The following is a 24,865-nucleotide window of genomic DNA, read 5'->3' as shown; positions in this document are numbered from 1 at the left end:
CTGAAACACCCCTGGATGCATGATGTGAAAACAGAAACAAGTCCAGTCCTGGCTGAAGGGAATACGTGGCGTATAAGAGTTAATCAAAGGAAGTTATGGTGCAGCCTCAGAGCGACTCCACGTTTGCGATATCACCATTAGGTTCTGTTAACACTCCCTGCCTGCAGTGTTGCATAACGCCTGCTCAGTCTAAGTGGGAATATGTGTGTGAAGACCAAAGTTATGGTGGACGGGTTTCCATGGCAGCCGGGAGCCGTGAAGCAGAAGGCCTTCATTCCCAGAGAAAAATAGATGGATATTGTTGTAGATGCCTCTTTGTCCTCTGCCCTGGGGTTGTGTTGTTTGTCATTGTATTGGTTGGACCCGCCCACTTGCCCCTCCTCGTCGCTGCTTCTGCCTCAGCCTCGCTGGGCTACATCAGGGTGGGGGTAAAGAGGAGGAGGGGTGTACAGAGAAGGGCTGAACAATTTTGGAAAATAATCTAATTGCAATTTTTTTCCTCAATATTGCGATTTAATATGCGATTATTTTTTCAAGCTCCTCTTCTCATGTATTTTTGAACAAACACAAGCAATAAATCAATGTGTATTATAATAAAGAATATCAGATTTATTCTACATAAATTGTTCTTTCTTATGGACGAGGCTTATGTTAAGATAAAGTCACATGAAGCATGTATTAATATGAAAGACAGTTCCGGCCACAGACAGTGGACAAACCACACACACACACACACACACACACACACACACACACACACACACACACACACACACACACACACACACACACACACACACACACTTCCACTCCTCACTAAAGGTGCTTCTGAAGTTGCTTGTTCTCTATCATCATTTGTTCAAACTCTAAAAATCATGTTCCTCTTTTGTTGTTTCCTCTTTGTTAATTCATGTTCCTGCTTCATCTTACTGTCTAGATAGAGCTGCTCAGGCTGGTTAATCTAAGAAATCATCTTACTGTCTAGATAGAGCTGCTCAGGCTGGTTAATCTAAGAAATCATCTTACTGTCTAGATAGAGCTGCTCAGGCTGGTTAATCTAAGAAATCATCTTACTGTCTAGATAGAGCTGCTAAGGCTGGTTAATCTAAGAAATCATCTTACTGTCTAGATAGAGCTGCTAAGGCTGGTTAATCTAAGAAATCATTTTACTGTCTAGATAGAGCTGCTCAGGCTGGTTAATCTAAGAAATCATCTTACTGTCTAGATAGAGCTGCTCAGGCTGGTTAATCTAAGAAATCATCTTACTGTCTAGATAGAGCTGCTCAGGCTGGTTAATCTAAGAAATCATCTTACTGTCTAGATAGACTTCTCTTCACTTCTCTTCTCTTCTCTTCTCTTCTCTTCTCTTCTCTTCTCTTCTCTTCTCTTCTCTTCTCTTCTCTTCTCTCCTCTCTCTCTTTGAGCGTTCCCCCCCTCTCTCTGTCCAGCAGCCATACCAACTTCTAATAAAGCAGCAACAGGAGGAGACTCCAGGTCTCTTCCTGTTCAAGAGCAAAATCTGTTCTGACTCCAGAAGGTTCTAGATCACATCATGTTGTTTGGTCAAGCTGCCCAACAGGACAAGGGGGTAAAATAAAAAAATAAAAAATATGAAAGAAAGTTTATTTATCGTCTACTACTACTTTACAGTAGTAAACTTACTAAGTACTGTTACTAGCAGTCTTGTAAGCGTTCACCACAACAAGCCAACCACTTGTCCATTGTGCTGATCAAAGCCCTAAACCAGGCTGGGTCACTATACTAATGCTGCGCTGGACATTAAGGATCAAAGCCCTAAACCAGGCTGGGTCACTATACTAATGCTGCGCTGGACATTGAGGATCAAAGCCCTAAACCAGGCTGGGTCACTATACTAATGCTGAGCTGGACGTTAAGGATCAAAGCCCTAAACCAGGCTGGGTCACTATACTAATGCTGCGCTGGACATTAAGGATCAAAGCCCTAAACCAGGCTGGGTCACTATACTAATGCTGCGCTGGACATTAAGGATCAAAGCCCTAAACCAGGCTGGGTCACTATACTAATGCTGCGCTGGACATTAAGGATCAAAGCCCTAAACCAGGCTGGGTCACTATACTAATGCTGCGCTGGACATTAAGGATCAAAGCCCTAAACCAGGCTGGGTCACTATACTAATGCTGCGCTGGACATTAAGGATCAAAGCCCTAAACCAGGCTGGGTCACTATACTAATGCTGCGCTGGACATTAAGGATCAAAGCCCTAAACCAGGCTGGGTCACTATACTAATGCTGCCCTGGACATTAAGGATCAAAGCCCTAAACCAGGCTGGGTCACTATACTAATGCTGCGCTGGACATTAAGGATCAAAGCCCTAAACCAGGCTGGGTCACTATACTAATGCTGCGCTGGACATTAAGGATCAAAGCCCTAAACCAGGCTGGGTCACTATACTAATGCTGCGCTGGACATTAAGGATCAAAGTATTTTTGTTCCATTTGGACAATGTGGGGGTCTGCGTGACGTCATCATCTCAAAATAAACTAGTTCTATCTTTAGAACCTCAGAATCACTTTATTAATCGTTGGGGAAATTATTTAGCAAGGCAGCAGCAACAGCAGTGCTTCCAGCTCGAACAACACAAATGATTGGGACTATTTTCAGGGAGTTTAGCGTGGAGTAGGACGCAGCTTCACGGAGGTGTGAATCGCCTGCTGACAGCCTGGAGGAGCTGCTGGTCATTGTTTTGATGCCGCGGTCAGCGCCGTTCTCCTCGGAGAGCTGGAGTTTTAAAACGCAGACGTCTGTTTACAAAGCGACCGCCTCGCTGGACAACTGCTTTGCTAACATCCACGTTGCTGTGTTGCTTTGCTAACATCCATGTTGCTTTGTTGCTTTGCTAACATTCACGTTGCTGTGTTGCTTTGCTAACATCCACGTTGCTTTGTTGCTTTGTTGCTTTGTTGCTTTGTTGCTTTGCTAACATCCATGTTGCTGTGTTGCTTTGCTAACATCCACGTTGCTGTGTTGCTCTGCTAACATCCACGTTGCTGCGTTGCTTTGCTAACATCCACGTTGCTGCGTTGCTTTGCTAACATCCACGTTGCTGCGTTGCTTTGCTAACATCCACGTTGCTGTGTTGCTCTGCTAACATCCACGTTGCTGCGTTGCTTTGCTAACATCCACGTTGCTGTGTTGCTCTGCTAACATCCACGTTGCTGCGTTGCTTTGCTCACATCCACATTGCTGTGTTGCTCCGCTAACATCCACGTTGCTGTGTTGCTTTGTGGTGTTGTGAGATTAAAATCCGTCCAAACAGCAACATGTTGCCATGAAAAGTTGGATAGCACCGTGCTACTTCCCTAGCCTGCTCGCTGGCTGCAAACTGTGGACTGGATTTCCTGACTCATTCCTCCTGGTCTCATTGAGACCCGCCTCCCTTCAGGAAATCCAGTCCACAGTTTGCAGCCAGCGAGCAGAGCAGCAGCAGGGAAACACTGGGGATCATTTCAGCACCATGAAGCAGACCAGGATCATGGATCAGACCAGGATCATGAAGCAGACCAGGATCATGGATCAGGAACCTCTGATCCATGAATTCCGTTGATATCGGAACCCGATCCCGGATCAGATCGGCTCCGTCCCTAAAAACCACGAGCCCGTTCAGGCAAGGTGGGCAGATGATTCACTTGCCTGAGCAAAACTTTTACCAGCCCTGGACGGTGGGACAGTCCTTAATGTCCAGCCCATTAAATGGGCATCATATCTTTCGCTATGAACTCCGTTATGGTCGGAGTTATTTCCTCCTGCTGTTTCGAATTATGTTCATAAGGAGTAATACTGCTGCTCTGCTCCGCTCGCTCACCACGTATATGTGGGTGCATGATACGCGCAGGACACGCAAGTCGTCACGTGACCAGATCACATGAGCAGTCAAGTCGCAGCCCTTGCGATTAGAAAATCACGTTTTATCTTATCGCAATATTATCGCGAATGCAATTAGTCGTTCAGCCCTCGTACAGAGCATAATCAGCGAGTACAAACACTCCACGTGTTCCTGTGTACAGGTTTGGTTTCCTGGATCTTTAGCGTCAACAGACTGAAATGACTCTGAATTCATTAGTGCCAGATTGTGCTGCAGCTCCTGCTTCAGTCTGAAGTCAGCTGGGAATGACTAGTTCGTTGACCTGTTTCAAGTCTCACAGCTCCAACCTACCCTCTCACAGACTGCAGAGGTAAAGCTCTGGAGTCGTAGGAAGGACTTCACCTCCTTGGAATAGGGAGAAGATGCCAACACTGGCCTGCGCTGGAACCGGGTGCTGACCACTGCAGCACCGTGCTCCTATTCATGTCATACTTTCACATTGGGATGCAGCGATACTGATGACTGTGTAGAGGATCGCGTCCAATACTGCATGAGTACTTGTAGGCTTGATACAACCCCGTGAGGTGTACGTGACGTCATGCTTCAGCAACGCCGCCCAACAAGAGCTTGAGCGATGGCGGCGGTTTGGAGAATCTTGACATTAATGAGGACGACAAAAGTAAGACTGTAATTTATATTCTGACAAAATACCAAGAGGAGGTGAAAGATAGCTCGTACAACACCAGCAACTTCATCACCAGCAACTTCATCACCAGCAATTCATCACCAGCAATTCATCACCAGCAGAGTTAGCTCCATGTTGCTCAGTAGTTGAACTGCTCAGTGGATCAGGAGGTTTTTACTCCGAGCCGTGCTGCATGCTGCATGCTGCATGCTACATGCTACATGCTACATGCTATGTGCTACATGCTATGTGCTACGTGCTCCAGCGTTTCGGGATGGTTCAAGGCGACACAACGCCTTCACTTATTGTTTGCGTATGAAGTCTGAATCAGGCTTTGAACATTTAATAAGTACTTGTATCGGTACTTGTAGCTACAGGTTGGTACTTGTACTTGTTCTTTAAAAACATTGATATCTGAGTATCCCTCATTTCACACAGTAATGCTTCTGTTCCAGCCCCTCAGAGATTCCTTCATGTCGCTCCAGACTGAATGATGACACTCGTTGTGTTTCCTCCCTCAGACCTCAGATTCAGTGAAGAAGGACGATGCCTGTGGCCTCCACCAGGACAGAGCCGGGTGAGAGCCCACACCCGCCGTCCTCCACTGTTCTGGAACTTCATCACGGGTTCTTTTGGGTCTGTCTATAAAAGCAGAAATCATGGAAGTGACCCTGGGGACTTAATGGGCTAATAAACAAACAATCCAAAAAATGGAATCGTAGTCTGGAAGATATGTTCGCTAAAATGAAAACTACAGCTGAAATATTTGAGAGATTAATGGTAACATCATGATCATGAAGCTTCTCTACTGGTGGAGCCTCCTCATGTAAAGACAGCTGCACATTTGCACCGAGCGCAGCAGGTCTGGTCTATCTGGAGCGCCACCGACTTACAGTCGGTTCAGATGGAAATGTTCTCTCACATTCAGGATTCTCCAAAACATCATAGGACACAAACACACCCGTCTGCAGCGTTTCTGTGTGTACTGACCTGAAGTGTGTGTGTGTGTGTGTGTGTGTGTGTGTGTGTGTGTGTGTGTGTGTGTGTGTGTGTGTGTGTGTGTGTGTGTGTGTGTGTGTGTGTGAGATAGTCCCCCAGGTGTTAGACGCAATGAGCGACAGCACCACCAGCTCCACCACTGCCAATGACCTGGACCTCATCTACCTCAAAGGCATCATGGAGAGCCCTCTGGTTAGACACACACACACACACACACACACACACACACACACACACACACACACACACACACGACACTCCAGGTAAAAACAGATCGATTTTTTGTTTTCGATTCAGAAAAGTTTCTTATCTACATGGCAAAGTTTTGAAAATGTAGTTTGCCATTGCTGCTGTTGGTTCTTTATGTAGTGAGGGTTGAAAGGTGGAACAGTGGTTAACGCTCCAGCCTCACAGCAAGAAGGTCCTGATTCAAATACCAACCGGGCCTTTCTGTGTGGAACCCCCCCGCCTTGTGTCTGGATCAGAGGGTCACGGTGTGGAGGACAACTGTTGCACCAACAGCGTAACATCTTTCCATGGTGGCAGTGAGGTGATGGGAGGGGCTAACTCCCCAAATGTAAAATCCAGTGTTGTCATTTCTTCTGGAGTACATTTGGAGCCATCCAGTTGAACTCTGGTGCTTTCCCAGAGTTTTGTTGAAGCCGAGGATGCTTCATCCAAACTGAGACTCCACTTCCACAAATCAATACATTTTTAAAGTACCAATGAACAAATCCTAATTTCCACAGTACATTTCAAACTAAAACAAAGCTGCAGAGTCAAACTCAATGGAAAATCAAAGCAGGGTCACAAAGACGAAATTTAAAATCAGCACAGTCAGGAGAGCTGTCTCACATCTGCAGTGTGCATACTGAAAACCTCTCACACAATGGTGTGTGTGTGTGTGTGTGTGTGTGTGTGTGTGTGTGTGTGTGTGTGTGTGTCAGGAGCAGGAGGACGGCCTGCAGGAGCCTCGTCTGTCCCCAGTGAGGGAGAACAACGTGGAGCTCCTGCAGGAGATCCTCAGAGACCTGGACCCCTTCACACAGCGCTCCGACACTGCAGCCGAGCTGGCCTGCATCCTCACACAGCCTCACTTCCAGGTACCCCACACACACACACACACACACACACACACACACACACACACACACACACACACACACACACACACACACACACACACACACACACACACACACACACACAGCCCTGAAAAGCTTGTCTGAATCAGAAAACCACATGTTTCTTTCAGTCTCTGCTGGAGACTCATGACTCGGTGGCCTCACAGACCTGCGACAGCGCCCCCCCCAGCCCCTGCAACTTTGTGGAACACGAGTCAGAAGACGGCCACATGCCCAATACACACCTGCCGCCCGACGCCATTCGAATGGTGGGGATCCGCAAAGTGGCGGGCGAGCATCTGGTGGGTCACACACAGTTTCAATATGTCCTGCCAAATGTCATTTTCAAGACTTGATCTGGATATCTTTAATTAATTCATTTTCAAACAGGCATGTAACAACCAATAATGCAACAGAATCATTCCACAGACATGCCCCTTAGTGTTCTTCCTATTTTCTAACCCACAGAACTACTTTATAATAAAAAGTATTTATCATAAAGTAGTTCTGTGGGTTAGAAAATAATATCGGAGCGTCTCGGAGCGGAGCGTAGCGCCCCCTGCTGCCTCACACTGCCTTGCGCAGAGGCTGCAGCTCCTCAGCCGGCGGTCAGAACGTGAAACAAGACCTGGTTATAATAATGTCACCATGAAAAGTGTGGAAAATAAATGACAATGGAAAACTGCTTCTAAATTATATCCGACGTAGCGGACTGACAGCGGAGGAGCGCGGCAGCGTCTCGAGAGCCGCAGCTCCGCGAACGCGGATTAAATAATCCCGTTCCCTCATATTATTAACTTCAGGAAGCGACTTATTATATCATTCCCACGCGTATTTTTTAAATTTTTTTCTCTATAACCACTCTGGGGCTCCGTGTTCGCTGGAGTTTTCAGAAAACCGGTTCAACCTCGCTTCCGCCTTTTAGGTAGCGATAACTCCAGAGATACCTCCAGAGATACCTCCAGAGATAACTCCAGAGATAGCTCCAGAGATACCTCCAGAGATAACTCCAGAGATAACTCCAGAGATACCTCCAGAGATACCTCCAGAGATACCCCCAGAGATACCCCCAGAGATAACTCCAGAGATACCTCCAGAGATACCTCCAGAGATAACTCCAGAGATACCTCCAGAGATAACTCCAGAGATAACTCCAGAGATAACTCCGCCCCCACCCGATGACGCGTCGGGTCCCAGTCTAGCTCCTCTTTGGCCCAGCAACAAAGTTGGGCCAGCGTAGCAGCAGTTTAGCCCCTGGTAGGTCGGGGCTTTGGCAGTGGAAAGACAAAGAACTGGTGCTGAGTCTGGCCCTGGACCAGAACTAGCACCTGGTTCTTTCCGGTGGAAAAGCCCCCACTCTGAATCTCATGACTCTGACCAGAAAACCCAGCAGAAGTTCTACTTGTCCTAGTGTCCCGTCCTCCTGGACCATACTCTGAATGTTTCTCTCTACTTTAGTACTGAGCTCAGATAAAGTCCTTATAGTGGGAGACTTTAACATTCATGTAGATGTTGACAATGAGCCTTAGCATAGCATTTAGCTCTTTACTGGACACAATTGGATTTTCACAGAAGGTCAATGAACCCACTCATTATCTTCATCACACACTTGATCTTGTCCTCACTTATGGTATTGACATTGATGAATTGATGGTTCTTCCCCACAACCCTCTGTTGTCACATCACTTCCTGTTATCATTTGAATTTACATTAACTGGCTTCATAGCCCCGGAAAATAAATTCAAATATAAGAGATATCTATCAGACAATCCTGTAGTCAAATTCAGGGAAGTATTCCCATCAATACTGACTTCAGTTCCATCCGTGGATCCAGCAGTAAACAGCTGTCACACCATTAGCACTAGCATTAGCATTAGCCTTACTCAGGCTGACTTGGTTGTAGATGGAACAGCAGCCTTACTTCACTCCACACTTGATTCCATTGCTCCCTTGAAGATAAAAGCAACAACTCAGAGGAGGATAGCTCCATGGTATAATGATCATGAGAACTTTAAAGAAATCACCAGGAAAATTAGAGAAGAAATGGTACTTAACTCAGAAGTATTTCATACAGTCTGGAGAGATAGTTTGTTAATCTATAAAAGAAATCCCTTCGCAAAACCCGAAATACCTCCTATTCCTCCTTAATAGAAGAAAACAAGAAGAATCCTAGATTTCTCTTCAGTACTATAGCCAGGCTGACAAAAAGTCACAGCTCTGTAGAACCTTATATCCCTTTAACTTTGAGCAGTAATGACTTTGTAAACTTCTTTGACAAAATTCTAACTATTAGGGATAAAATTAAAGACTCACTGCCCAAAGCAGTCACAGACCGATCAACCACATCTTCAGACTAGTTAGTGGAGCCTGATTTCCAGTTATCCAGCTTCCACCCTATAGAAGTCCTTAAGTTCTCCTCAATCGTGGCTTCATCTAAACTAACAACTTGCCTGCTCGATCCAATCCCCACTAAACTGTTTAAAGATATTTTCCCCATGACTAGTACATCAATTCTAGATCAGATAAACATAACTTTAATAACAGGTTATGTACCACAAGTCTTTAAGGTTGCTGTTGTTAAACCTCTTCTTAAAAAACCCAACTTTGACCTAGATGTCTTAACAAGTTATAGACCGATATCCAACCTTTCCTTTATTTCTAAAATCCTACAGGAAGTAGTTTCAGTCACTGAGTATCAATATCCAACCTTCCCATTATTTCTAAAATCCTAGAAAAAGTGATTAAAAGTCAGATATGTGACCATTTAATAAAAAATAACTTATTTGAGTCTTTCCAGTCGGTTTTAGATTCATCATAGCTCAGAGACTCTCTGGTCAAAGTTATTGATCATCTTCTCTTGGCTTCAGACAAAGGACTGGTCTCTGTTCTGGTCCTGTTAGAGCTCAGTGCTGCATTGATACTATTGATCAGAACATTGATACTATTGATCAGAACATCCTATTACTTAGGCTAGAACACTGTGCTTAAAGGTACAGCACTAAATTGGTTCCGATCATATTAATCAGACAGGTTCCACTTCGTTCATGTTCACGATAACTCTTCAGTCCAGACTGAAGTTAAACATGGAGTTGCACAGGGTTCTGTCTTCGGTCCTATACTTTTCACTTTATTCATGCTTCCTGTAGAGAATATTATTAAAAAACACTTGTTATACAGATGACACACAAATCTATTTCTCTATGGAACCTGAGGATAATAACCAACGTTCTAAACTAGAAGCCGTCTTGAAGACATAAAGGTTGGATGAGATGTAATTTCCTGCTCCTGAACTCTGATAAAACTGAAATTATTATATTTGGTCCGAAACATCTGAGAGAGAAATGATCTAAAGATCTAGTACCACTAGATAGTATTACTTTGTCCTCCAGTACCACTGTGAGGAACCTGGGAGTTCTCTTAGACCAGGATTTATCCTTCAACTCCCACATTAAACAATCTGCAGGACTGCCTTTTTTCACCTCCGTAATATTTCCAACATTAGAAACATGCTGACTCAGAGTGATGCTGAAAAACTACTTCATCATTTGTTACTTCCAGAGTAACTATTGTAACTCCCTATTATCAGGGTGAAACAATAACTGCTTCAAAAGTCTTCAACTGATTCAAAATGCTGCAGCGAGACTTCTGGTTTATGGCTGAAACAAAGTAGAAACGAGGCAAGTAGCTCCGGCAGAACCCAGACTTTTCTTACATACCAACCTCACTCCTACTAAACTTTCTGCATCTGCCATCTACTCTGAAGATTATTTATTCTTTACTGAAACCAGGAACGAATAAATCTCTTGGAATGCCGCCCAAGAAAGCTGTTGAAAAGGAGGACCTCATTGGTAATGCTAACGCGAGCTCTGGCTTAACGATCGACGTGATATCTGCACTTCACCAAAAACACAGTGACGAGCTAGCAGCTGAGTTTAAGTCTCATCACTCGCTGGGATTCAGGCTAAACTAGACCTATTATTGGCTGGCCTGAGTCCAGCGAGAAGGGTCGAGAAGAGTTTTCCTCTCAGCTCCTTCAAGACATGCTGCCGAGCCCGCCGGAGTTTGACAGAGCCCACCGCACGCTGATCCCCAAGCCGGGTCCAGGGCAGTGCCCACGGCCGTCATTCTCTGCCTGCACCGGTACCACATGAAGGAGCAGGTCATCAGGGAAGCCCTCTGCAGAGGGAAATTTGACTACCATGGCCATCAGATTCGTATTGTGGAGGACTACAGCACCGAAGTGATGAGTCAACGAGTACAATACAGGGACGTGATGGCGGAGATGTACAAAGGGAGCTTTAAACCTGCTTTTCTATCCAGACCGTCTTCGTGTGACTCTGAAAAGCGGAGCCAAGAAATAGATCACTACCGTGGATGAGGCGCGGAAGTTTATTGATGATCACCGTCCTCACCAACTCCAGCCTGCATGAAAGGAGAGTCTGCAGGCACATCTTGACCCAGGACCGAGTCGTCGCTCCGGATACCTGCGCACTCGAAAACTCTAGAAAGGGCTTGGCTTCTCCAACCTGATTTGACCTTTTCGTTAGCATTGTGTTTCCGTTAGTTACAAGAAATACTGCTTACTTTCATCCATCCTCTTGCTTATGTAACATAAAAAAAAATCCCCATTATGCCAAACGAGCCATTGCAATAGCAATTCGGATTTTAGTTGAGTCGTTTTTTTGACGCGGACAGTTGACTGGTTTGACTAATTTGACTCCTTGGCACATTTATGCACCCTTCAATAGGGGGTTAGTATTCTCATTTATTGGATGGATGCCAGAGTTGTTGTGTTCACAGTTTGAATTACGTGATACACTTGGAAGACAAGTCTTAGAAGATGTTAATTTTAAAGAGCTTGCTGCTTATTTTTTTTGTTTTGTTATATATTGCAGCTGTCTTGTTTTGGGAGGGCAGGGTGTGGGTGTGCCGTTACTGCTAAACATGCCACATTTTGTCACATTAAATACCTTATTTATCTATGCCACTTGGTTGCCACGGCCAGTTCTATGTCCACCCTTTAACTTATGTTGCACAATGAATGGGCTTAATTTTTTGAGCTGGAATATAAAGCGATTAAGTCACCCTGTAAAACGGAGGAAAGTCTTTTTGCACCTAAAACATCTCAAGGCCAAAATTGCATTCTTACCGGAAACCCATGCACGTAACTCGGACTCAAGTCGCATGTTGCGTTGGTCTGGTCCATGTTTTCACTCTTCGTTCCAGGCCAAATCTCGAGGAGTTTCAATACTTGTTGATCATGATGTTCCATTCGAACCACATGATGTAGCATCACACAACTACGGTCGGTATGTAATTGTCTCACACAAATTGTAAAACACTTTGGTGGTCCTGGTTAATGTATACACCCCAAATGTGGATAATGCAAAGTTTTTTCATCGGTTGTTTTCATTACTGCCAGATCTAAATGTTTATAAGCCTTTTCTTGAGGGTGATCTACACCCAGCCTTAAACCGGTCTTCTCCCAGCACAGCGAGTAGGTCGGCCCATGTCATTAATGGTTTCCTCCATGATTTTGGTATGTGCGACACCTGCTGTTTTCTGCATCCAAGATTTTCCTTCTTTTCACCAGTACACCATACACACGCAAGAATGGACTATTTCCCCATCAATAATCAACTTCTGTCTTTTGTTAATACATGTAAATATCAGTGTATTGTTATATCGGATCACACACCTGTAACACTTTCTCTGTTACATCCTGGCTCTTCTCCTGAGTACAGGCAGTGGCGCTTTAACTCAACCTTGCTCTCAGATGCAGAATTTAAGTTCATAGAGAGTGAAAGAGCTTTCCTTACTGATACAAATAATAATCCAGGCACTTCGTATCTCACCTTATGGGATACACTCAAAGCTTACCTGCGTGGGTAGATCATTGCGTACACCGTCCGAATGAAACGCAGTTCAATTCAGGAACAAAATGAACTTGTTTATAAAATAAGTGAAATAGACAAACAATATGCCCAGAATAAATGCCTTGAACTATAAAAAAAAAAGAGTTGAGCTGAAGACTAGATTTGATTTACTCACCACTTGTTGAACAGCTGCTCCTAAGGAATAAAACTATGTTTTATACCTATGGGAATAAATCCGATAAACTACAAGCCAATCAACTTCGGGGTTCTAATTCAAAGCAGGATTTTTTGAAGATCCAACCGAGTAATGGTGTGACTACAACTGATCCACTAAAAATCAACACAGCTTCCAAGGCTTTCTACACAGAACTCTATACTTCAGGGTCTCACGCAACCACTAATGCAATTGGCTCTTTTCTTGATAACCTCAATATTCCAAAACTCACCACGGACTCTGCTAAAAGACTAGAAGAGCCAATTTCTGATTTAGAAATTATTAAGGCTATACCTTCAATGCTGTCAAACATGTGTCCAGGCCCTGATTCCCGTCAGAACCTTTTAAGAAATTTTCTCGGGTACTTTCACCACTGTTGTGCTCTGTCTATTCAGAGTCCTGCGAGTTGGATCAACTACCCCAGTCCTTCAAACAGGCAGGTATTACTCTAATTGCAAAGAAAGGAAAAGACCCAACCAGATGTGTGTTAGCTCACTGATTAGAAAACCTTCTTCCCTCCATCATATCAAAAGACCAAACCTGCTTTATTAAAAATAGGCAGTCATACTATAACATTAGGCGACTCTTTGACATTCTGTGTACTGCTCAGGAGGATGAGCTGGAGTGTGTTGTCTTTATAGATGCAGAGAAGGCGTCTGACCGTGTGGAATGGCCGCACCTATTCACTGTGCTGGATAAATTTGGGTTTGGGCTCTCATTTACCATGTGGATCAGGTTGCTGTACTCCCGCCCCACTGTCGTGATCTGTACCAACTCCCAACGATCAGAGCCTTTCAGTTTACATCGTGGTTCTCATCAAGGGTGTCCCCTAAGCCAGGGGTCTCAAACTCAATGTACCCGGGGGCCGCTGGAGGCAGAGTCTGGGTGAGGCTGGGGGCATCAGGGATTCCACAAAACAAGTTGGACAAGAAACCCTCAAACGTCATTATGAAGAGTTTTAATGATTTCTACTGAACATGAATGGAACATTGAATGAAGATCATGAACGGTTCTCCTGAACATGGGTTCTCTTGCCTCCTCCTTGTTGCCAGAGACTTGGCAGCTCTTCTTCTCACATATCTGAGCCACATTTGTCTTGAGAGAAGAAGCAGCTGAGACCTTCAGAATGTCTGGAAGATGAGCATCATTAAGTCTGGACCTGTACTTAGACTTACTGAAGTTCAAGGTGGAGAAGAACCTTTCACACAAATACGTGTTCTCAAAAAGGCACATGGTCCGCTTGAACATTGGGGAAAGTTCAGGGAAGCGAGGGGGCAATTCTCTCAAAGATTGCTCAAGCTTGTCTAATGTCCCACTCCCGTCCCTGAACTTGGCTTTGAGGTCAGAGTTGCACTGCAGGTCAATGAGCTCCATTTGAAGCACAGGAGGAGCATCTTGCACATCAAAAGTGAGGGTCTACAAAAATTTGAAAAGTGGCTTTGTGTGTCTTGCAGTCTGCAAATCTGTGATCAAATTCCTTCTGGAGCTTCAAAATAGCATCAACATATCTTCCACCACTGAAGGCTGTGCCTGCATCCAGAAGTGCCTTGCATGATGGGAAATGGCCCAGGTTTGTCTGAGAGGGCTGGGCTTAGTGCAGAAGGCTCTCACGTGGAACTGTGGAGCGCCACTTTTCAATAAATCCAGTCAACAAAACCACCAGTGTGTGCAAAGCGGTACGATGGTCACTACCGATGCTTCATGCTGATGCTCACAGCCACAGAGGCTAATGCTCTCTTAACTCTGAATTACCATGAATCCCACAACAACTCAAAGACATTGAAAGCCACTCCACTCACATCACGCTTCTAAAAACCCTGATCTCCTGTAGCGTCACGGAGCTGATCGCTGCAATGCATTATGGGAGTTTCTGTTGGTGGTGTTTCAGATGTAATTATAGGAGTAATATTAGGTTTGTAGTGTTGGTAATGGCTGTGTTGTGTTTTTGTTCTTTAGCTCATATAGTTGGTTAGTTCATCTAGTTTAGTTTATTAGTTGTAAGTTGGCAACTGGGAGTGAAGAAGGTTTTATGTGTAGTGTCCTCCTGCTGTGGTGTTCCTGTTGGTTTTAGTGTCAAAATAAGAACCTACACCAGTCGCAACAAGCATAAAAGATAAGCTCAACTTCTTGACTTATTCCTTTACATGGCTTGCTTCAGCTTCAAGCGGTTGTGAATTTACTTTATTCTATTTCCTCAACAAGAGTACGAAACCCCCTGTGCTTTAAGCCCCTGGATCTGATTTGGTTGATGCATTTCACTACAGACATCACATTGTCAAATTACAGACATTTGCTACAACCAGAAGCAGTCGCCTTTCTTGTTGTACTCAATCATGGCATTGGTAGATGGTAGAAAGTACCGGGGTGGCGAGCTCAAAAGAGGAGACTGCTGTCTGGCTGTTTATTACACGCCGTGCTGTTGTTGGGGGTGCATGAAGCCGGTTAGCTGAGCCTAACCCGACCATCAGCCCCAACGAAGGACGGCGGGCGGCAGCTGGCTGGGTGGCAACGTCGGAGGTCCACTCCCCTCGCAGGCAACACTAATATTATACTTCCATATCAAGGTGGGGGCCAGAAAATAACGTCCTGTGGGCCACGAGTTTGAGACCCCTGGTCATACCCTTTGCTCTTTGATTTAGCTATAGAACCTCTTGCTATTGCTCTTCGCACTTGCAATGGTTTGTCTGGTATTCGGAGAGGAGGGGTGGAGCACAGGAGTTTTCATATCTTGGAGTTACAGTTACCAAAAAATACAAAGATCTGTTTAAAGAAAACCTGGTTGCCCTTTTGAACCAGACAAAGCAACTGAAAGCACAATGGTCACCCTTATCAATGTCCTTAGTGGGCCCGGTCAATTCTGTTAAAATGGTCATTCTCCCCAAATTTTTATATCTCTTTCAAACTTTGACAATTTTTATTCCTCATGTTTTCTTTTAACAGCTGGGCTCGATCATATCCTCCTACTTATGGCTCGGCAAGCGGCCACGTTTAAACAAAACCCATCTTCAAGTCCAAACTTAATGGGGGTCTTACTTTGCCAAACTTCCGTTATTATTACTGGGCGGCTAATGTGAGATGTCTGGTTCAGGGGTCCTGAGCGTCCTGACTGGGTTGGGTTGGAGCTCTCTTCTCACAGCAGCCCCCCTCTGGCTCTTTTTGGGCTCTGGCTTACCTTTACCTTCTGTTAACTCATTCCACAATCCTGTGATGAAACATTCTCTGAAAGTCTGGGGCCAATTTAGGAAACAGTTTGGCCTGGTCAGCTTTTCCACCTGGAGTCTCATTCTAAATCCACTTTTTACACCCGCTTCAATGGATACAGGCTTTCAGAGAAGGCATCGGGAAGGTGTTACTCGTTTTAAACATTTGCTCAAAGATGGCGCCATACTATCTTTTTCAGAACTGACAGAGAAATTCAAGCTCTTGTAATGAGATTTTATTCGCTATCTCCAGATTCGACATTTTCTGTCATCACAAATGTCTGAATCTTCAACTTTGTTCTGAAGCAGCTATAATTGATAATATCCTTTCATTAAAGCCAAAGGCCTGATTTCAAAACTAGATCTATATATATAGATGTGTGTGTGAACTTAAAAGCCCTTTGGTGGACAAATTCAAAAAGGCCTGGGGGGAGGACCTGGGTGTCAGCATAACAGAAGATGCCTGGGCTGACTGGTCCACTCATCTTCCCTGTGTGCCCGTCATCGTTTAATTCAATTAAAAATTGTATACAGGGCACACATCTCTAAGGCCAAACTGTCTTCTATGTACCCTGAAATGAGTCCACTGTGTGTCGGATGTAACCTGATGGAGGCCTCCCTCAGCCACATGATTTGGTCCTGCCCTCACTTCTGGGGGACCATCTTCAACACACTATCTCGGATGCTCAATCTCAGATTGGAACCAAACCAAATGGTAGCCCGCTTTGGGGTTCTCGGAAATCTAGTACATCTCAGTACTACAAAGAAACATGCCTTAGCCTTTGCCTTCCTTCTGGCCAGCTGTGCAGTTCTCCTGAGGTGGGAGGATGCCTCCCCACCTTCTCACACACAGTGGCTGCAGGATGTCATGTTTAAAACTAGGAAAGATAAGATGCTCATTAAAACAAACTCCTGGTGCTTTTGACGATATGTGGGGTTCCTTGTAATCATTTCCAGCTCTGTGAATAATTATTGCAGCTGTATGCGATAATAGAGTTTAGGTCCTGGTGTGAATGCTTCATTCTGCTAGTGACAGGGTGGCTGGGATGTGAGTGAACACCGCTGAAGTGAGTTACAGCCTGAAAGAGGCTCCAGGCCTGAGCACAGAGGCAAGGGGAGGGGGAGAGTCCCAAGAGAGGAGAGGAGAGGGAGTTTACATGGAGGTCAAGTACCTGGGGACAGTCCGGAGTCCAGCTAGAGCCTCTGGGGAACAAAACTTCCAGGCAGGCAGGTCTGCATGACCACTGCTGACACAGCAACACCAAAGCAGAGTCATACATCTGTAGCAGTGGAGGACCAGTGGTACACAGAGTGCTAGTATGACCAGATATATGAAGGTAAAGGTGAGCTTACTGTCTAGGTTCAGACAGTAGTGTGATCTGACAGTGGTAGGATCTGAGTACCGGGGGGGTGAAGGGGGATAGACAGAATATATAAGGCCCATATTACTGTGCTTGGTCATCGTCGGAGCGATCGGCGGCTCAGACTGTTTGTTCTAGAGAATAAAGTCTCTTTTGCATCCAAGTCCAACTTCTCATCTGCTTTTTGCTCAAGTTTACTCCAGTTTTCACCATTAGAGTTGTAGAATTAGAGAAAATGCCGGTGGGATCTGACGGTTCCACATCTGGCCCTGATCGACATCCAAGATTTAATCCACCACAGATGTTTTAGGGATTTTTTGAATTTTTTTTTTTTTAAGTATTATTCCATCGCTTTACAAATGTGCAAATACTTTTACTTGTGTTGTGTATATCTGTGACTGTGAAGACTCACATCATGACTGCTAATTCATTATAAACCAACAGACAATTTCTGAATGAGCCAGCACTTTGTACAAAGTATTTGTTTATATTTCTGTTGATAATCAATAAAGATATTCTTGATTTAAAAAAAGAAAGAAAAATGCTGCAGCCAGAGTCGTGACCAGAACCAGCACCAGAGATCAGCTCACTCCAATACTAACCTCGCTTCATTGGCTCCCTGTTCAATCTAGAAGAGAATTTAAAATCCTCCTCCTAACTTAGAACGCTCTGAACAACCAGGTTCCATCAGATCTTAAAGAACTGCTGGTCCCAGATCTCCCCAGAAGAACTCTTGGTTCTCACAGTGCTGGCTTACTGGAGGTTCCTAGCTTTTCTAAAAGTAGAATGGAGGTAGAGCTTTCAGCTTCCAGGTTCCTCTGATGTGGAACCAGATCCTAGTTCCAGTTAGGGAGGCTGAAACAGGTTCTACTGTTAAGGTTCTACTCAAGACTTTTCTATTTACTGAAGCTACAGTGAGGACTGCTTCAAGACACTTTCACTCTCTCTCTACCTCTCTCTCTACCTCTCTACCTCTCTACCTCTCTCTCTACCTCTCTCTCTACCTCTCTCTCTACCACTCTACCTCTCTACCTCTCTCTCTACCTCTCTCTCTACCTCTCTACCTCTCTCTCTACCTCTCTACCTCTCTCTCTACCTCTCTCTCTACCTCTCTCTCTACCTCTCTACCTCTCTCTACCTCTCTACCTCTCTCTCTACCACTCTACATATCTCTACCTCTGTCTACCTCTGTCTACCTCTCTCTACCTCTCTACCTCTCTCTCTACCACTCTACATATCTCTACCTCTGTCTACCTCTCTCTACCTCGCTACCTCTCTACCTCTCTACCTCTCTCTACCACTCTACATACCTCTACCTCTCTCTCTACCACTCTACATATCTCTACCTCTCTCTACTTCTCTACCTCTCTCTCTACCACTACATATATCTACCTCTCTCTACCTCTCTACCTCTCTCTCTACCACTCTACATATCTCTACCTCTCTCTACCTCTCTACATATCTCTACTTTCTACCTCTCTCTTCCTCTCTCCATCTCTCTCTACCTCTCTCTCTACCCCTCTCTCTACCTCTCTCTCTCTCTACCGCTCTCTAACTCTCTATCTACCTCTCTATCTACCCCCTCTCCATCTCTATCTACTCCTCTCTCTACCTCTCTATCTACCAATCTCTCTACCTCTCTCTTCCTCTCTCCATCTCTCTCTACCTCTCTCTCTCTCTACCACTCTCTAACTCTCTATCTACCTCTCTATCTACCTCTCTATCTACCCCCTCTCCATCTCTATCTACTCCTCTCTCTACCTCTCTATCTACCCCTCTCTCTACCTCTCTCTCTACCTCTCTATCTACCCCCTCTCCATCTCTATCTACTCCTCTCTCTACCTCTCTACCTCTCTATCTACCGCTCTCTCCATTGCTATCTACTTCTCTCTCTATCTCTCTATCTACTCTCTCTACCTCTCTCCACCTCTCTCTACCTCTCTATCTACCCCTCTCTCCATCTCTATCGACCCCTCTCTCTACCTCTCTATCTACCCCTCTCTCCATCTCTATCGACCCCTCTCTCTACCTCTCTATCTACCGCCCCCTACCCAAACCAAGGTTTGTATCTCCCCAATATATCTCTCTGTCTGTCCTATCCTTTCCTCTCCTTTATCCCACCAATCTCTCTCTCTCTATCCTTTCCTCTCCTTTATCCCACCAATCTCTCTCTCTCTCTCTCTATCCTTTCCTCTCCTTTATCCCACCAATCTCTCTCTCTCTATCCTTTCCTCTTCTTTATCCCACCAATCTCTCTCTCTCTATCCTTTCCTCTCCTTTATCCCACCAATCTATCTCTGTGGATTTGTTGGGTTTTTCTCTTTTCTCTGTTAAAAGCTCCTTGAAATGACTGTGTTGTATTTGGTGCTCTATAAATAAAGTTGAATTGAATGGATTGTAAAATTATCCGATAATGTCATAACTATGGGCATTCCACCAAGAACAGAATACACAGCAAAATAACCTCAATGAAATAACATGATGACCATCTCATCCACTAAATCTAGTCCTCAAAAGCAAACTGCACAATAACTGCAAAAAACATTTTTTGTACCATTAATGAAGCCCTATTTTTATTACCTTATTGGCTGCAGTTATTACATTTTCCAAGGATTAAAAAAAATAATAATAAATTAAGTACATTTTATTCATACATCAGATTGTGTAATATAGCAGTACAGTAAGACACTATAGTTATTCAGTTATGAGCTTTATTACAATGAAAAAGAGCAACATTTTGACATAATTGGCAGATATCTTATTGTGTAAACATAAAAATCTAAATGAAACTGAGGAAGACCTTGAAAAAGCCGTGTGGTGACGAGATGTTGTGTTTCAGGGTGTGACCTTTAAGGTGGAGGGAGGAGAGCTGGTGATCGCACGAATCCTCCACGGTGGGATGATCGACCAGCAGGGCCTGCTGCACGTCGGAGACATCATCAAAGAGGTTCTTCAACACTCACAACACCAGCTGACCTGCACCACAAAACCCAAAGCAGGCAGCTGCTCTCCAACAATATTCACTGCAGCACACATGGACACACGTTTCCTTTCTGGTCCGACACGATGAAGACGAACCTTTAAAGGAGTGTGTGTGCCCGTTGAGCCGCTCTCTGGGCGCATGCGTCTCTGGGCGCATGCGTCTCTGGGTGGTTTTCACCTCCAAACCGCTGGTGTCCCACGTGCAACCCACCGCGCTCCAATGTGAGCTGCCATCGTGATCAAAAAGCCTGCAGGTGGAACTTTTGGCAAACAGATGCAGTTTGTATAATAAACTCCAGGTCTGCCGCCCAGTGTGAGATTTATAGAGAGAGAGAGAGAGAGAGAGAGAGAGAGAGAGAGAGAGAGAGAGAGAGAGAGAGAGAGAGAGAGAGAGAGAGAGAGAGAGAGAGAGAGAGAGAGAGAGAGGAGAGAGAGAGAGAGAGAGAGAAGAGAGAGAGAGAGAGAGAGGAGAGAGAGAGAGAGAGAGTGAGAGAGAGAGAGAGAGAGAGAGAGAGAGAGAGAGAGAGAGAGAGAGAGAGAGAGAGAGAGAGAGAGAGAGGTTGGTCGGTCCAGCCCCAGAGGGCAGAGTTACGTGATGCACCTGAACGCATCACCACCATCATCTTCATGTCGGCATGAAGCTGGTTCACCAGTAAAAATCCATCAATTGGCCTCGTTGTTTAAGCCGCCGGGTTCAAAGTGTGAAAAAGTAGCGGCTGACAGTCCGGACATTATGAAAAGTTCTGGTACGCGCCGTACTCTGGAAAAAAGTCCCGGTACGCTGAGGGGTCAAATTTCAAAGTGCCGGTAGTACCGGTGCATACCGGCCCACTTAAAACTCTGGTTCCAACACTTTTCCGTCCATTTTGCCACTCGGCGCATATTTGTTCCCTCCAGCTGTGAGAAATTGTACTGAAGTTGATTTAAACATTAGTCATGAAAAGAAAATATTGCATTTTTATTCACGTACCATCCACTTCTTTACTGTCATGGTACACTTCTGAAAAAAAGGATGAAATAATCCCATAAGATTTCTGAACAATGTTTCCTCATTCATATATTAAACTGAAATGATTATACAAAAACCAATACAATAACATTATCTGTAATCATAGAGGCTCAATGACTTGATATTCATATGTGCATTAAAAATAAAGAACAGAAGTAAAACCTAAATACGAAAAAATGAAAAAAAACATTAGTGATAACCAGATTTAGAACATTTCTTAAAAACACAAGTAATAGTAACCCTAAGAGATGAATATTACCGATAAGAGTAACAGCGATCGTTAAAGTAAACAACAGCAGGAACAGTTGTACAATATTGATAACGACAGTAGAAAGATTATCAGAAGCTAATTTAAGTATGAACAGTAATATCACTGTATATTGTAAAATCAGGATTAAAATATTTAAAGAGAGGTTCAGTTTCTCTGTTGTTTAGATGAGCGGACTGGTCTTATTTAAATTCAGCCAGTAGAGGGTAGTTCCTACTAAAACCAATACTTAGAGAATTTGTACAGGTCCCAGTACGAGTAGCTGAAAGCACTTTACACTCTGCACACGTCATCAGCCAAATCCAGAGTTTTGGACTGCTGGGGACCCAGACAAGCACAGGGAGCACATGCAGACTCTGAAAGACCCGGCTGGTCCACCTCCCCCCACTGCTTCTCTCTGCAGTGATCTCTTACAGGAAGTCAGCAGGTGGCGCTGTGGAGCCATGTGAGCAGCTGGGGGCTCCATTAGCTCAAGTGTCTTGGCTGGGTGTGTTCAGGTGAATGGACGGGAGGTGGGCCGGGACCCCCGGGTGCTGCAGGAGGAGCTGCAGGCTGCCAGTGGAAGTGTTGTTCTGAAGATCCTGCCCAGCTACCATGAAGCCATTCCCCCCAGACAGGTGACTCACCATCAGACACTACAGCACACACCTGGGGCTCACTCTCAGGACTGGTTACTGAAGTAATGCTTACTGCAGCCCCAGTGTGGACAAGAGCACGGTGTGTCTCTGTTTCAGGTGTTCTTCAAGTGTCACTATGACTACGACCCAGCCAATGACAACCTGATTCCCTGTAAGGAGGCGGGGCTACGCTTTGAGACGGGCGACATCCTGCAGATCGTCAACCAGGACGACGTCAACTGGTGGCAGGTACCAAAACAGAAACACCAAGACGAGTGGTCTTCAACCATTGGCTCTAGAGCAGTGGTGTCCAGCTCCGGTCCTGGAGGACCCTGTCCTGCATGTTTCAGTTCCTCCCTGCTTCAGCATCCCTGGATCTAATGATGATGTCATCACCAAGGTTGTGAACAAGCCCAATAAGGAGCCGCTCATTACAATCAGGTGTGTTGGAACTGGGAGGAGCTAAAGCTGCAGGACAGGAACCCTGGAGGACCGAGGTTGGACACCTCTAATCTAGAGCCACATGTAGTGACTCTGTATAGACTCTGTATAGGCTCTGTAGTGACTCTATAAAGACACTGTAGTGACTCTGTATAGACTCTGTATAGGCTCTGTAGTGACTCTATAAAGACACTGTAGTGACTTTATAAAGACACTGTAGTGACTCTGTATAGGCTCTGTAGTGACTCTATAAAGACACTGTAGTGACTCTGTATAGACTCTGTATAGGCTCTGTAGTGACTCTATAAAGACACTGTAGTGACTTTATAAAGACACTGTAGTGACTCTGTATAGGCTCTGTAGTGACTCTATAAAGACACTGTAGTGCCTCTGTATAGGCTCTGTAGTGACTCTATAAAGACACTGTAGTGACTCTGTATAGGCTCTGTAGTGACTCTATAAAGACACTGTAGTGACTCTGTATAGACTCTGTATAGGCTCTGTAGTGACTCTATAAAGACACTGTAGTGACTTTATAAAGACACTGTAGTGACTCTGTATAGGCTCTGTAGTGACTCTATAAAGACACTGTAGTGACTCTGTATAGACTCTGTATAGGCTCTGTAGTGACTCTATAAAGACACTGTAGTGACTCTGTATAGGCTCTGTAGTGACTCTATAAAGACACTGTAGTGACTCTGTATAGACTCTGTATAGGCTCTGTAGTGACTATAAAGACACTGTAGTGACTCTATAAAGACACTGTAGTGACTCTGTATAGACTCTGTATAGGCTCTGTAGTGACTCTATAAAGACACTGTAGTGACTCTGTATAGGCTCTGTAGTGACTCTATAAAGACACTGTAGTGACTCTGGAGTAACTCTGTAGTGACTCTGTAGTCCCTCTGTAGTGACTCTGTAGTGACTCTGTATAGGCTCTGTAGTGACTCTAAAGATACTGTAGTGACTCTGTAGTGACTGTAGTTCCTCTGTAGTGACTCTGTATAGGCTCTGTGGTGACTCTATAAAGACACTGTGGTGACTCTGTAGTAACTTTGTAGTGACTCTGTAGTGACTAGTGACTCTAGAGACTCTACTGACTGTAGTGTCTTTGTAGAGATTCTGTGGTAACTCTGTAGTTCCTCTGTAGAGCCTCTGTAGTGACTCTGTGGTGACTAATGACTCTGTAGTGACTCTAGAACAGGGGTTCTCCATCCTGGTCCTGGAGGGCCGCTGGCCTGCAGGTCTTAGGTTCCTCCCAGTTGCAACACGCCTGAATGCAATCAGGCCTCGTTACTTGGCCTTTTCACAAGCTGGACGATGACATGAACATCAGATCAAGGTGTGCTGAAGCAGGACACCCTCCAGGACCAGGATGGAGAACCCCTGCTCTCGAGGCTCTGTAGTTGCTCTGTAGAGACTCTGTAGTAACTCTGTACTGACTCTGTAGAGACTGTAGTAACTCTGTAGAGACTCTGTAGAGACTGTAGTAACTGTAGTGACTCTGTAGACTATGTAGTGACTCTAGAGACTCTGCAGTGACTGTAGTGACTCTGCTGTGACTAATGACTCTGTAGTGACTCTTTGTAGACTCTGTAATGACTCTAGAGACTCTGTAGTGACTCTGTTATTACTAATGACTCTGTAGTGACTCTGTTGTGACTAATGACTCTGTAGTGACTCTGTAGAGACTCTGTAATTTTCAATTCAATTCAATTCAATTTTATTTGTAAAGCGCTAAATCACATCAACAAACATCTCAAAGCCTCTTACAATGACAAAGACGATCATCCTTGGAAATAAGATGACCTAATGGCCCCCCTCCTCCACATAGACCTATAAAACTAGAGTTATATATAGTGGTGTATGTGTTTTAGGGCAGAAGTCTACTACTAAATTTCTATGTGGTCTGTCTTCTTCTGTGTTTTTATTGTGTTTGGTGAGTCACAGCGCCCCTACAGGCCTGGCATGTGTACTACATGCCCTGAAGCCTCGTGTTGAGCCGTGTTCATAGTGAGGGGTGACGGTTTGTTGGGAGAAGGACAGGGAGGACAAAGATGGTTTTTTTCATCGTGTGGATGTTCCCCTTGTCTTTGAAACAGGGGAGTGTGAGTCCTCCCTGGTATTTTACCAGTTGAAGAGTTGGTAGTTTTATTCTGGTCTTTTTGCCTTGCCATATATAACGTGATATTACTTTGTCCCGTTCATTGAACTGTTTGTCTATTATTTCTATTGTAAGTGTCT

At 44.7% G+C, this 24,865-nt stretch overlaps 1 protein-coding gene across 1 annotated transcript in view; it reads left to right on the top strand.

The window, feature by feature from the left end:
- Positions 1 to 5,049: 5,049 nt before the first annotated feature.
- Positions 5,050 to 24,865, top strand: part of mpp2a (MAGUK p55 scaffold protein 2a) — a gene marked incomplete at its 3' end in the record, with an annotated part of 38,665 nt that continues 18,849 nt past the window's right edge. The window contains exons 1-7 of the mRNA XM_080487534.1: positions 5,050 to 5,107; positions 5,621 to 5,721; positions 6,480 to 6,632; positions 6,785 to 6,955; positions 20,144 to 20,251; positions 22,061 to 22,180; positions 22,298 to 22,429. Coding sequence (XP_080343660.1) covers positions 5,077 to 5,107; positions 5,621 to 5,721; positions 6,480 to 6,632; positions 6,785 to 6,955; positions 20,144 to 20,251; positions 22,061 to 22,180; positions 22,298 to 22,429 — 816 coding nt within the window. The 5' untranslated portion in view covers positions 5,050 to 5,076. The remainder of the gene's footprint in view (positions 5,108 to 5,620; positions 5,722 to 6,479; positions 6,633 to 6,784; positions 6,956 to 20,143; positions 20,252 to 22,060; positions 22,181 to 22,297; positions 22,430 to 24,865) is intronic.

The sequence above is a fragment of the Lipophrys pholis genome (assembly GCF_963383615.2).
Source record: "Lipophrys pholis genome assembly, chromosome: 19".
Taxonomy (NCBI): Eukaryota; Metazoa; Chordata; class Actinopteri; order Blenniiformes; family Blenniidae; genus Lipophrys; species Lipophrys pholis.
This window is presented reverse-complemented; position numbering and strand designations above follow the sequence as displayed.